We start from the raw sequence: 13,787 nt of genomic DNA on the forward strand, positions 1-13,787 counted from the left end.
CTTGTGACTTCCAAGACACCAAGGCAAGTCTTTTGAGTCTGCAGCATCCAGAAGTTGGGTTTTGGCAAGAAAGATAGGGATTTCCCAAACTTGCTGAACTCCCATGAATATCATCAAGTACCAGGCCAGGAGGACCAGGTGACGTGACAGAATCTGACATCAGACAAGACAGAAAGCAGCCAGGCTGTGATGTGAGCAGCTCTGCCCCTCAAACCGTCACATGCATGCGACTCACCTAGCCTTGTTAAAATGCAGATGCAGTTCAGAAGGTCTGGGGTGGGGCCCGAGAATCTGCATTTCTTCCAGGGTCCTAGGTGATGCCGATGCTGCTCGTCCATGGACCACACTGGTGGCAAGGATGTGAGGGAGAGCGAGGCAAAAAGTGAAGCAAGAAGAGCCCTCTCCTCCTGGCCCAGGGAATTGTGGAAAGAAGATGGACCCAGGTCAGAGATGTGCTGTCCCGCCTCCTCCTGGCGGAGGTCCCAGAGTAAGGAGGGAAGCTGAGTAGACTGCGGGGAAAGGCAAAAGCAGAGAGTCTTTGGGCCCGAGGAGAAGGCAATGGCACCCCACTCCAGTACTCTTGCCTGGAAAACCCCATGGATGGAGGAGCCTAGAAAGCTTCAGTCCATGGGGTCACTGAGGGTCGGACACGACTGAGCGACTTCACTTTCACTTTTCACTTTCATGCATTGGAGAAGGAAATGGCAACCCACTCCAGTGTTCTTGCCTGGAGAATCCCAGGGACAGGGAAGCCTGGTGGGCTGCCGTCTATGGGGTCACACAGAGTCGGACACGACTGAAGTGACTTAGTATAGTATAGTATAGTATTTGGGCCCGAATCCTCATCTAAAGCTCCGGTAGTGGGAGGGGTTGGGAGGTAGAGCAAGCCCTGTGCTGGGGACTCTGGCAACACGGGGGTGTGGGGTGCCCGGTTTGGCCTTCCTAAAGCCCTGGGCACCACGTAATGGAGAAGGGACTGGGGGAGCCCCAGCTGGCTGCTCCAGAGCTTCTGTGAGTCTGTCTGGGGCCACAGGGCTACACAAGGGTCTTGGGCTGGTTGGGAATTACAACCATGCTTCTAGGGGCACCAGAACTTTCAGGAACTGGGTGAGGGTGGCCAATGGGTTGTCCGTGCCAAGAGAGCAGGCCAAGGGTTACACCTGCCATGGATGCCAGCAGCAAATGTCCCTGGGACTGCAGGGACAGACTGGCCCTCCCAGCTCATGGGCCAGTCCAGAAGGTCACCCAGAGCAGAGAGCCACGAGGGGGCCAGTCAGCCAGGATCCACCCCCACCAGCACCCTGAGCAGCACAGGAATCCTGGTCCTCATCACCAAATGGCTCATTAGAGTTGAATTTTGAACTCCTGTGTATTTACCCCCCAAACCCCAAGCCAGTCCATTAAAGTCAATTAAATAGCCTACCGAATGTTTCTCTCATTAGCCTACCAGGTGAAGACTGTGACAACAGTTATTAGATTCATTACAGAAAACAGAAGCCACAACTTTGCTTGTCTGGGCCAAGTGTATGCATTTTTTTTTTTAAAGCCGACATAAGAAAGATAATCCATAATGCTGATGGATAGAGTCCTTGCGCTGTGAAAGAGAGCGCACACACAGGCAGCTTCTCTGTGGGATCAGCAGAGACAGGGACACAGGACTGGGCCACCTGCCTGGCAAGGGGTGATAGCTCAGGGGTGTTCAATTCCAGCAGAAATCAGGAGGAGAGGCACTCGGATTGGCATGGAGGGAGCAGAGGAAGGATAGGAGATTCAGTAAAGCATGGGAGAGGCTTCCGTCTTTTGTCTCCAAGTCCTTTATTAAGCTCCTGTTGTATGCCAGTCACTGAGCCAGGAACTTGAAGTTCAGAGCGCCATCCCATGCCATGTGGGGCTTACTCGCCAAGGAGAGGCTGGAAGATGGACAGCGCTTCCCTGCTGTCCTCCAGATGGGAGCCCTTGCAGGTGGCACGTTCGAGAGTGGGGTGTTCAAAATACTCCTGCAAATCCCCTTGATGTCCTGCTCTCTGACTTCTGCCCTGGAGAGGCTGGGGCTGCGGAGGTGGGTGGATGGAAGACCCACTTGGCATATCCTCTTCCCCCTCGAGATTTATCCTGGGAAGGAGGCAGTGGCCATTTGTATTTAGAGGTTCCCAGTGACCTGCTTTTTGCCCTCCTCCCTTAACCCGTGCCCACCCCACTCCCACCAGGCACACACACACACACACCCCGTGCACACATAGGCTGATGTGTCTGGAGCCCAAAGGTCAAGCTGGGCCATGCAGTCAGGTGGTATCAGCTGCTGGGATGGAAGACTTTTCAAGTCCCTTGTAAGGCACAATCATAAATGTATTAATACATTTTGCACAAGTTTTCAGCTGCAAATTCACTTTCATGCAGTACAGCCCCTTATTTCACAGTGGGGCCCCTTAGGGGGCCAGAGAGGAGGGCTGGCCTGTGGCCAGGCAGGCCAAGGGCTTGCCAGGCACCTGGCACCTGGTCCTGCTCCCCAGTGACCCTGTGCAAGGCCCCTTGAAGTCTCCTGGGTGCTCACCTCCAGCACACAGGAAAGGATTAATTATTAATTTTTATAACAACCCAGAAACTGATATCTGTGAACCACAAGTCCTGACACTTCTCCTCCAACATCCAGCTACTCCATCGTGGTTTTTAGCTGGGTCAGCGTAACAGTCTCATAACCTCAGAAGTGGGAGCCGTGAAGGCCTTCATCAGCCATTCCTGGGGGCAAAGGCCAGTCGTGGCACAGGAGCTGATAACTCTAAGAAACCCAGACGTCTTCACCGCACAGCAGAGCTGGGCCTCATCGTGCTCCCTTTCCTGGCATTTATTGTTTCCGACCATCCTCTAATTTAGCTGCAATCTTCTCAGCGCTTTTACAAACCCCAGCTCAGGTGATCCCAAACATTGCTGCTACTGGATGGGCAGCTAATTGTTCTCCGGCAGAAAATAAAGATTCAGAGAGGGAAGTGACTCTCCAAGGTCACACAGGCTCAATTGAGCACTCTGTCCTCAGTATCACCTACCTGGAGGAATTCATAGCTGTGTTGCAAGAAGGGGGAGCCCTTTCAGGGTCTGAGATGGGGCTCTGTCTAACACTCAGAAATGAATTGTCCGAGGACACACACATGCTGACAAAGCAAGAGACTTTATTGGGAAGGGTCCCCCCCACCCCCCGGGGGGAGAGCAGGAGGGTGAGGGAGCCCAGGAGAGCTGCTCTGTCACGTGGCTCGAAGTCCCGGGTTTTATGGTGATGGGATTAGTTTCCGGGTTGTCTCTGGCCTATCCTTCTGACTCAGGGTCCTTCCTAGTGGTGCATGCATTGCTCAGCCAAGATGGATGCCAGCGAGGAGGATTCTGGGAGGTGGAAGGTCACGTGGTGTCTCCTTTTGACCTTTCCTGAACTCTTTCGGTTGGTGGTGGCTTATTAGTTCTGTGTTCCTGACCGGGACCTTCTGTCATAAAATAACTCATGAAAATGGTTGCTACGGTGCCTGGCCGGGGTGGGGAGTTTCAGTCAGTGTGCTTCCTCTAACAACTGGACCAGCCTTTTAGTGCAAGATGTTAATTACGGTCCTCGGATGTATCCGAGGTTGGATGTCCATGAATCTTCAGAAAACCTGGGCAGCATTTAGTCATCTCTCTGAGATGAAGTCCACAGTCTTCTCAGGACACTCTCTGACCCCCGACAGTGAGCACCATTGCTTTAAAAATGAGCAGCTAAAACCCCACTGCCCCTGCCTGCAGCGGTGCCCACTGGATGAAGCCCCCTCTTGCTGGGTTCTGGGGTTCGCTGGGCACAGTCGTGGACAGGAGCAGGGCCAGGCCAGTGCCGTGGCTGTCCCCGGGGCGGGGGGATGGGTGAGCTGTCCTTGAATCAGGACTGTCCGGGCAGCAAACACCAGGCCGGCAGACTTGAAATGCAACACGTTCCATGTACAGCAGCAACGCCAGGGAGTAAACCTCTCAAGAAACGCATAATATTCATCGCAAAAAATCTGCTGAACTACACAGAGGGACATTAAATAAGTGGTAAAACATGCCATGTTGAGAACTCCTAATACTGTAAAATGCCATTTGCTCAAATTTACATTTTAGGTAATTCTAATAAAGTATCTAAGGTTTTTTTTGTTTTTGTTTTTTAAATCTGATGTAATGAACTTACATGGAACAACTCACCTGGAAAAATAAACATGTAAACGGAGTCATGAAATTTGGGGGAAGAAAAGAACAATGTGGGTCTACATTCCCAGCTATTAAAACAGAAATGAATACAGAGAAGAATGGAAGATGGGCAGACAGCTCAATGGAAAAGAAGAGAAAGTCTAGGAACAGACCCTATGAACTAGAGAAAATTACTAGTTTACGATGAGTGTGATGTTCAGATCTGTGGGGAAAAGATCAGTTGCTTAGTAAACTATGTTCAAATCATGTGGGGAAATAAAGCTAAATTCCTACCTCATCCCTTATATTGGGTTAAAATCAAGATCTATTTCTTTATAGTAAGAAGGGATATAGTTCCTTCCTTGTAGTGTAATTATAGAAGGATGTGAGCTAATGCATGTAAAGTTCTTAGTTTAGAACACATCTGATAAACATTACCTATTATTATTAGTGTTATTAGTCCAGATGGATTATAATCCAAACATACAGCGACAAATTCACCATCACATTACTGAGAGTTCAGGTAAAACTTCCCTAATCTCAAGGTGGGAGTGGTTTTCAAAGGCAGGATGTGCCTGGAGTCTTAGAAGGTTCTTACCCTGTGACTCAACAATTCCACTGCTAGGATGTTAACCCTAAGGATGTTCTCAAATCAACATGCAAAGATGGCTAATAAGCATTTTTTTCTAAATAAGAGCAAGGCTCTTGGAGAAGACTCTTGAGATTCCCTTGGACAGCAAGGAGATCAAACCAGTCAATCCTAAAAGAAAGTGAATATTCATTGGTAGGACTGATGCTGAAGCTGAAGCTCTAATCCTTTTGCCATCTGATGCAAAGAGCTGATTCACAGGAAAAAATCCTGATGCTGGGAAAGATTGAAGGCAGGAGGAGAAGGGGACGACAGAGGATGAGATGGTTGGATGGCATCACCGACTCAGTGGACATGAGTTTGATCAAATTTCAGAAGATGGCTAAGGACAGGGAAACCTGGCATGCTGCAGTCCATGGGGTTGAAAACAGTCGGACATGACTGAGTGACTGAACAACAACAAAAATAAGAGCAAAATGTAGATATCTACAACCTAAATATCAAAAAGGCAATGGTTAAAAAAAAAGGCTTATTCAACCACATGCTGGACTACTATGCCACCGTTAAAATTTTTAAAATTACCCCAGTGAACATTACAAGATTGATTTGGGGAAATGCTAACCATGACCCAAAATGGTATATATAGTATCATAGTTTGAACTAGACACTGAAACAGCTATCTCTGTTAAGGGAATAACCTGAGTTTTTTTTCCTTTATTCTTCGCAAATTTACTATGTTCAACCTGTTTCTTTTATGATTCTACCACATTTTTTATAATATGGTTTTATATTGGAGTAGAGTTGATTAACAGTGTTGGGCTAGTTTCAGGTGTACAGTGATTCAATTGTATGTATGTATTCGTATATTAATATTCTTTTTCTAATTCTTTTCCCATTTAGGTTGTTACATAGTACCAAGCAGAGTTCTCTGTGTTGTACAGTAGGTCCTTGTGGATTATTCACTCGAAACATAACACTGTGTACATGTGATCCCAAACTCCCTGTCTCTCTCTCTCCCCAACCCTTCCTTCCTTGTAACCATAAGTTCATTCTTCGAGTTTGCGACTCTGTTTCTATTTTGTAAATAAGCTCATGCGTACCATTTTTTATTCTTAGATTCCCCATGTAAGTGACATGGTACCATATTTGTCTCTCTCTGACCTACTTCACTCAGTGTGACAATCTCTAGATCCATCCATGTTGCTGCAGATGGCAATATTTCCCTCTTTTTAAATGCTGAGTAAAATTCCATTGTCTATACGCTGCATCTCCTGTACCCATTCCTCTGTCAATGGACATTTAGGTTGCTTTCATGTCTTGGCTCTTGTAAAGATCACGGCGATGAACGCTGGGGCACAGGTGTCCTTTGGGCCATGTTTTTCTCCACATATATGCCCAGGAGTGGGATTACAGGATGATATGTGATTCTACCACATTTAATAGGGGGTGTTAATATCAATTTTAAAAGTTTTTTTTTTTTTTTAAATGGACATTGCCAGGCAATTTGTGCTTTTAAAAGTTATTTATCAAGTAGAGATTTTATTAAAATTACTTCCTCACCCTTGTATCTCAAACTGGGGTAAGTTTGGGGTTTCTGCTAATCGCTCATCACAGGAACTTGTCCATAATTTACTCAAATAATTTTCCTCTAGATGCTCCTTTTATAGCAAAACAAATCCAAATGAACAATGGGAAGAATACAAAATGCTTATCATTTCTCTTTTCAGAAAGAGACCCATGCCGCCCTGGACCCCAGACGAAGCTGCCTCAGGCAGGTCCCATTGATGAGCTCTGTGTTGGAACGGCCCAGCCTCCCCTACCCATGGTCTGCCCTGGAGACATGTGCCAGGAACCTGATGCCAGGCCATGGCCCTGAGGTCAAATGAGTCCACTCTCCCTGGGCCTGAGGTGGCCAATTGTGAGCTGGACTTTCTCGAGAATTCAAAGTCTCAGCCCTCACAAGTCCCCAGGTCAAAGATCCCCCTCAGGTGGGGACTGGCTTCCCAGAAGCCTCCAAAACAAACAGTGATAAGAAAATGAGATGTAGGAAGCTGGCTGGTAGCCAGCGTGAGGCTGGGTGCCAAGCTTGGGGTGGTGAGGGACCAGAAAAGACCGAGGGCTTCCACCACACCGGCTTGTCGGGGCAGCTCCGGGCTGAACCTCTCCCCCTCCCTCTGCGGCCATCACCTCTGGGCAGGATAAGATGCAGGAGTGGGAACCCAGCCTGCCTGGGTGAAACCCGCCTGGGACCCGGGGCAGGTCAGGCTGGCAGGAGCGCTGTGAGGCTGGCAAATTCCGTGCAGGAGGGAAACTTGGCCTCACGCCATCTGCTCACCTGGCGCCAAGGCCCAGGGTGATGACAGTGGTGGGGAGGGGTGGCTCAGGGTTGCTCGAGGTGCCAGGCAACAGACAACGCCAAGCCTCAGCGTCGCCCGTGCTTTCTGGGCCGCCAAGTCTCCAAGCATCAGCCCACGCCAAGGAGAGCAGGGTCAACGGCATGTGAAGTGGTGAGCGACCTACAAAGCTAACTCTGCTCTTGCTGTGGGCCACAGACCTTGGAAGGTGGGGCTTGGGGGTGGGGCGCAAGGACAACTAGCATTTACTGAGCTTTTACTCTCCGTCAGACTCTATTGGCTACAGCATGTAGTAGCTCACATTTCTCAGCACGACTCCGAGATTATGTCCATTTTACCTCTGGGGAAACTGAGGCTTAGACATGATGGGTGGTGGAGGGGGTACCCACAGCAGAAGGGCACACAGCTGGGGAGGGATTCACCTGCCGGCCCAGATGTCTGAGTCAGGCTGTTCCCACTGCCCTCGACTCTGCGTCGTCAAGGAACCTGCCCTCCAGGCCGCAGCCCCGGCCGTGGACCCGCCACTGCACTGCTCCAGCCCCCTTCTGAGGCCCACAGCACCCCCACCTCGTGATCAAGTCCCCAGGACCCCGCCAAGTGTCCTGTCTCTCCAGGAAGTCGGTCACCCCGCTGTCTGGAGGAAGACAGAGCTGGGAGTGGAATGTGGACTTCTCTTCTTTCTACCTCTTTCCCTGGGCTGGTTTTCTTCTGGGAAATCGGGTAAGCCATCATCAAAATAGCGAGCAGAGCATGCAGTTACAAAGGGGCTAGCACCGAACTGAGCTCTCATACCCCTCGCCCCACTCCCACCCTGGTTGGTGGTTCCCGACTTCCTCAGAAGGTAATTGAAAACTCAGGTAGAGTTGACTGTATTAGGGCCCCGGCCCCAGCCTGCATCTGTGCTTTCCCCGTCCTTCCCCTCGTCTCCTCTGTCACTGGAGGTGATGAGGGCAGGAGGGTGGACTGTTTGCTTCTCTGTGATTTTCTATTCTGTCTCCCCCACCCCTATTCAGGGGCCAAGGCTAACTTGTGACTTGCAGAAAATGCAGGTCAGTTTAGGTCACAGCAGGATGCCTTACCAGGGACTGATTCAAAGGCCCTGGGCTTCTGGGAGGGGCTGGCACTCAGGCAGGGGGCCGGCAAATGTTGTGAATGTTTGGAGGCCTAAGCTCACCTCTGTCTCATCAGAAGGGAGGGGAGTGCAGACCCACAGACACAATGGTACCACCACAAAGCAGCAGGCTGTTACCTGAAGGAGCATCTTGGGTCCCCACCGTCTAGCCCCAGGGCCTCCCCATGCAGATTGACTTCTTGTACCTGGTCTTCCAAAGTCAGGGCTGACACCTGGGCTGCCCTGCTTCACAGTCGTTAAGTCAGTGTGGTGATACCACTCTAATGAGGAGAAAGCAAAGAGGAAATAAAGAGCCTCTTGATGAAGGTGAAAGAGGAGAGTGAAAAACTGGCTTAAAACTGAGCATTCAAAAACTAAGATCACAACCTCTGGTCCCATCACTTTATGGCAAATAGAAGGGGACAAAGATTTTATTTTCTTGGGCTCCAAAATCACTGTGGATGGTGACCACAGTCATGAAATTAAAAAATGCTTGCTCCTTGGAAGGAAAGCTATGACAAACCTAGTCAATGTATTAAAAAGCAGAGGCATCACTTTGCCAACAAAGGTCCATATAATCAAAGCTGTGGTTTTTCCAGTAATCATATATGGATGTGAGAGTTGGACCATAAAGAAGGCTGAGCGCCTTGAAGAATTGATGCCTTCAAACTGTGGTGTTGGAGAAGACTCTTGAGAGTTCCTTGGACACCAAGGAAATCAAACCAGTCCATCCTAAAGGAAATCAACCCTGAATATTTATGGGAAGGACTAATGCTGAAGCTGAAGCTTCTGAACTTTGACCACCTGATGCGAAGGGCTGCCTCACTGGAAAAGACCCTGGAAAGATTGAAGGCAAGAGGAGAAGAGGGCAGCAGAGGACAAGATGGTTAGATAGCATCGCCAACTCAATGGACAGGAATCTGAGCAAACTCAGGGAGATAGTGAAGGACAGAAAGCCTGCTGTGCTGCAGTTCGTGGGGTTGCAAAGAGTCAGATACGACTTAGCCAACTAACAACAACAGGTGTTAGTGTAAACGACCTCTGACCCTCCTTGACCTGAGAGGTTGTGCAGGTAGACTCAGGATCTACCTGCACAACCTTACCTTGAAAACACAGAACCTCAGAGTTTGCTGTGTTCATTTTCTAAGCCTAACCAAGGATCTGAAATAATATCTATGTCTCCAGCCAGCGTGGGTAGCACAGGGCTGGTTAGCTGAGCGCAAACTGTAGGTGAAGGGACCCTGAGCCACACAGACCTCACCACCAGCTGTGTGAGTCAAGCGGGGCCAGAGCTAGGAGCTCCCACTTCCTCGTCTGTCCAAGCGGGGTGGGAACCTCTATTTCACAGAGTCTCTGGATAAATAGATAGCGCTTCCATCTCTCCTGGAACACCGACAGCACTGAATTTATGTTAGCTGTGATTATACTTTAGAGTCACAAAGCGCTGGGGGCCGCAGTCATTCGCTGAACAATAGTCATGAATATTCATAGCTATTGTTCAGAAGATCTGAGGACCAGGCGGTGGTGGAGAGACCTCCCTCAGGGAGTCCAGTGGGAAGACAGACAATAGACAAAGAACTGTGTGTGTGGTAGGCACTCAGCAAATATTTGTTGAACAAATTGCAAAAGGCAATGAATTATGATGGGAGCATGCAAGGTGCCATGTGGGCTCGTGCAGGGGCCCCCCTGCCCAGACCTCCCTGGGGAGGTGATGCTGAAGCCAAGTGTCAAGGATAAGGAAGGTTTGGCCTGGTTCTTCTCAGCAGCCTTACATGTGCATTTTCCAAGAGCTTAGGTGGGCTGGAGCATCATTCTTGGTTAGAAGGGTAAACCATTTCAAGAGTCCACGATTTGAGGGCAGGGCAGGCCCAGAGATGACTTTTTTAAGCCCGGTGAACATCCATTCTCTGCCCAGTCACTTTTAGAGGAAGGAGGCTGCTGGACAGTCCTCTTCCTCTCTTCCCACTCCACCCTTGGCCCCATGCTGCCATGCGTACTGGGGGAACAATCGAGAACTCTCATACAGTCAGAAACCTCAGGCATTATCTCCTAGCAGCCTTGCTTCTCACAAAGACCTCCTTCCTGGCACTTGCACATCCAAACTACTTCATCTAGTCTTTAAAGCCCGTGGTGATCAGGAGTTTAAAAGTCTGGAGCCAAGTGCTGAGCCAATTCGTTGAGCAAAATCTCCCGTCGTGTTCCGGACGGCTCAGTGAAAGAGGTGCCACAGTTATCAGCCTGGTTGGAAGCACACAACAGTTAAGTAACTTGTCTAAGATTGCTTCATTAGCCAGCAGCCAGACTGAGATTCAAATCCACAGGTCAGACTCCCCAGGGCTTCGGCTCCACTCTTGACCTATCGGCTAAAGTTAGCCTAAGGAATTTGCCTTCCTCACCTCTGAGCCTAAACCAACTAGACCCTCCAGATCTTCAGCACTACCAGGACATTTCCCTCCAGAGATGTCTTCAAGATTCACAGTCTCACACTTAATGATGGGTCAGAATGGTCCCTAAAGGAAAATGTAAAGAAGCTTGCCCTGTGAGAACAGCCAGGACCAGCAGGAGTCTGCTCTGGCTCCAGGGCCTTGCTCAGTGATTCCTGGGGCAGAGCAGGCAGAAACTACCCTGAGAAAAGCACCCAAAACAGTGTCCATGGACATATTAAGGGGTGGGTCAGATGGGCAGCTTCCTGGGGTGCTGAGTGTCACTGAAATAAGTACGGGACTGATTTCTGTCTCTGCTCAGAGCTGTGACATGAAAGTTGACCCAGCTTGCCAAAGAAAACAAGCCACTCAATTCAGTTCAGTTCAGTTGCTCAGTCATGTCCGACTCTTTGCAACCCCATGGACTACAGCACACCAGGCCTCCCCATCCATCACCAACTCCCAGAGTTTATTCAAACTCATGTCCATTGAGCCCGTGATGCCAACCAACCATCTCATCCTCTGTCGTCCCCTTCTCATCCCGCCTTCAATCTTTCCCAGCATCAGAGTCTTTTCCATTGAGTCATTTCTTCACATCAGGTGGCCAAAGTAATAAGCCACAGAGTAGGAATAAAACCTGTATTTACCTCTATTAAATGTCTTCCACAGGCTCTCTTGTGCAGTGTTGCTGGGTCAGCAACCCCAAGGTTGACAGTCACCTGAACTGAGTAGTTCCATAGGGCAGGGACAGGTGTTATTTACTGAGAGTTAGTTATTTATCTTCAGAATGTAAAGCATGTTAATGTATTTCCTATACCGAGCAGTGTTGGTTGTACTGCAGTAGCCAAGGGCAGGTTAGACCACTGTAACAAAGACATCCCATAAAGACATAGGGTAGTGATCCTGGATCAGCAAACTTTTTCTGTAAAGGGCCAGAGAGTAAACATTTTTAAGGCATACAGACTCTGTTGCAGCTACTCAAATCTGCCACTATAGCATGAAAACAGCCAGCGGACAATAAATAAATGAATGAGTATGGATGTGTCCCAATAAAACTTTATTTATAAAAATTGGCAGGAGGCCACAGTTTGCCCATCCATACGCAACAGCAAGGGAGGCTGGGAAATGTAGTCTGGTTCTGTGCCAAGGAAGAAGGGAGACGTTGGAGGATGGCCAGCAGTCTCGGCCACACCCAGACAGCCTCCATTTTACTGTCACTCTCTTCTTGCTTTCTCCTTCAAAGTTTTCTCATGCTTGATAAGGAGGAAGTGGTGGAGGTTGACAAGGAGGAGGAGGAGGTGGTGGAGGAAGCGGCGGTGGTGGAGGAGGAAGAAGAGGAGGTGGCGGTGGACAAGAAGGAGGTGGTGGTGGTGGTGGTGGAGGGGGAGGAGGTGGTGGTGGTGGTTGAGGAGGAGGTAGTGGAGGTGGAGGAGGAGGAAGAGGTAGTGCAGGAGGAGGTAGTGGAGGAGGAGGTGGTGGAGGAGGTGGAGGAGACGGTAGTGGAGGAGATGGGGCTGATGGTGGTGGTGGAGGTGGAGGAGGAGGTGGATGAAGAAGTGGAGGAGGAGGAGGTGGTAGAGGATGTGGAGGAGGAGGAGGTGGTGAAGGAAGAGGTGGAGGAGGTGGTGGAGGATGTGGAGGAGGAGGAGGTGGCAGAGGTGGTGGGGGTGGTGGAGGTGGAAGAGGAGGTGGTGGAGGAGAAGGAAGAGGTGGTGGAGGAGGAGGAGGAGGAGAAGGAGGTAGAGGAGGAGGTGGTGCTAGAGGAGGAGGAGGTGGTGCTGGAGGAGGAGGAGGTGGAGGAGGAGGAGGTGGAGGAGGAGGACTCCTCGGTGGATACTGAGGTGGAGGTGGTGGTGCTGAAGGACTCCTCAGTGAAGTATAAGGTGGAGGTGGTGGTGCTGAAGGACTCCTCAGTGAAGTATAAGGTGGAGGTGGTGGTGCTGGAGGAGGAGGAGGTGGAGGAGGAGGACTCCTCGGTGGAGATCGAGGTGGAGGTAGTGGTGCTGAAGGAGGAGGGGGTAGAGGAGGACTCCTCAATGGAGACTGAGGTGGAGGAGGTGGTGCTAGAGGACTCCTCAGTGGAGGATAAGGTGGAGGTGGTGGTGCAGGAGGAGGAGGAGGTGGAGGAGGAGGACTCCTCGGTGGAGTATGAGGTGGAGAAGGTGGTGCTGGAGGACTCCTCAGTGGAGGATAAGGTGGAGGTGGTGGTGCTGGAGGAGGAGGAGGTGGAGGAGGAGGACTCTTCGGTGGAGTGTGAGGTGGAGGAGGTGGTGCTGAAGGACCCCCCAGTGAAGTATAAGGGGGAGGTGGTGTTGCTGGAGGAGGAGGAGGTGGAGGAGGAGGACTCCTCTGTGGATACTGAGGTGGAGGTGGTGGTGCTGAAGGACGCCCCAGTGAAATATAAGAGGGAGGTGGTGTTGCTGGAGGAGGAGGAGGTGGAGGAGGACTCCTCGGTGGATACTGAGGTGGAGGTGGTGGTGCTGAAGGACCCCCCAGTGAAGTATAAGAGGGAGGTGGTGGTGCAGGAGGAGGAGGAGGTGGAGGAGGAGGACTCCTCGGTGGAGTATGAGGTGGAGGAGGTGGTGCTGAAGGACCCCTCAGTGAAGTATAAGAGGGAGGTGGTGGTGCAGGAGGAGGAGGAGGTGGAGGAGGAGGACTCCTCGGTGGAGTATGAGGTGGGGGAGGTGGTGCTGAAGGACCCCCCAGTGAAGTATAAGAGGGAGGTGGTGGTGCAGGAGGAGGAGGAGGTGGAGGAGGAGGACTCCTCGGTGGAGTATGAGGTGGAGGAGGTGGTGCTGAAGGACCCCCCAGTGAAGTATAAGAGGGAGGTGGTGGTGCTGGAGGAGGAGGAGGTGGAGGAGGACTCCTCGGTGGATACTGAGGTGGAGGTGGTGGTGCTGAGGGACCCCCCAGTGAAGTATAAGAGGGAGGTGGTGTTGCTGGAGGAGGAGGACTCCTCGGTGGATACTGAGGTGGAGGTGGTGGTGCTGAAGGATGCCCCAGTGAAGTATAAGAGGGAGGTGGTGTTGCTGGAGGAGGAGGAGGTGGAGGAGGAGGACTCCTCGGTGGAGTATGAGGTGGAGGAGGTGGTGCTGAAGGACCCCCCAGTGAAGTATAAGAGGGAGGTGGTG

General features: G+C 50.7%; 1 protein-coding gene across 1 annotated transcript in view; it reads left to right on the top strand.

Moving 5' to 3' along the window:
- Window positions 1-1,883: 1,883 nt before the first annotated feature.
- Window positions 1,884-13,787, top strand: part of LOC139176287 (golgin subfamily A member 6-like protein 22) — a 12,471-nt gene continuing 567 nt past the window's right edge. The window contains exons 1-3 of the mRNA XM_070767688.1: window positions 1,884-2,059; window positions 11,900-12,188; window positions 12,420-13,787. The exon at window positions 12,420-13,787 is cut by the window's right edge and continues 567 nt beyond it. Coding sequence (XP_070623789.1) covers window positions 1,884-2,059; window positions 11,900-12,188; window positions 12,420-13,787 — 1,833 coding nt within the window. The remainder of the gene's footprint in view (window positions 2,060-11,899; window positions 12,189-12,419) is intronic.

This window comes from Bos indicus, chromosome 16 (assembly GCF_029378745.1).
Source record: "Bos indicus isolate NIAB-ARS_2022 breed Sahiwal x Tharparkar chromosome 16, NIAB-ARS_B.indTharparkar_mat_pri_1.0, whole genome shotgun sequence".
NCBI classification, from domain to species: domain Eukaryota; kingdom Metazoa; phylum Chordata; class Mammalia; order Artiodactyla; family Bovidae; genus Bos; species Bos indicus.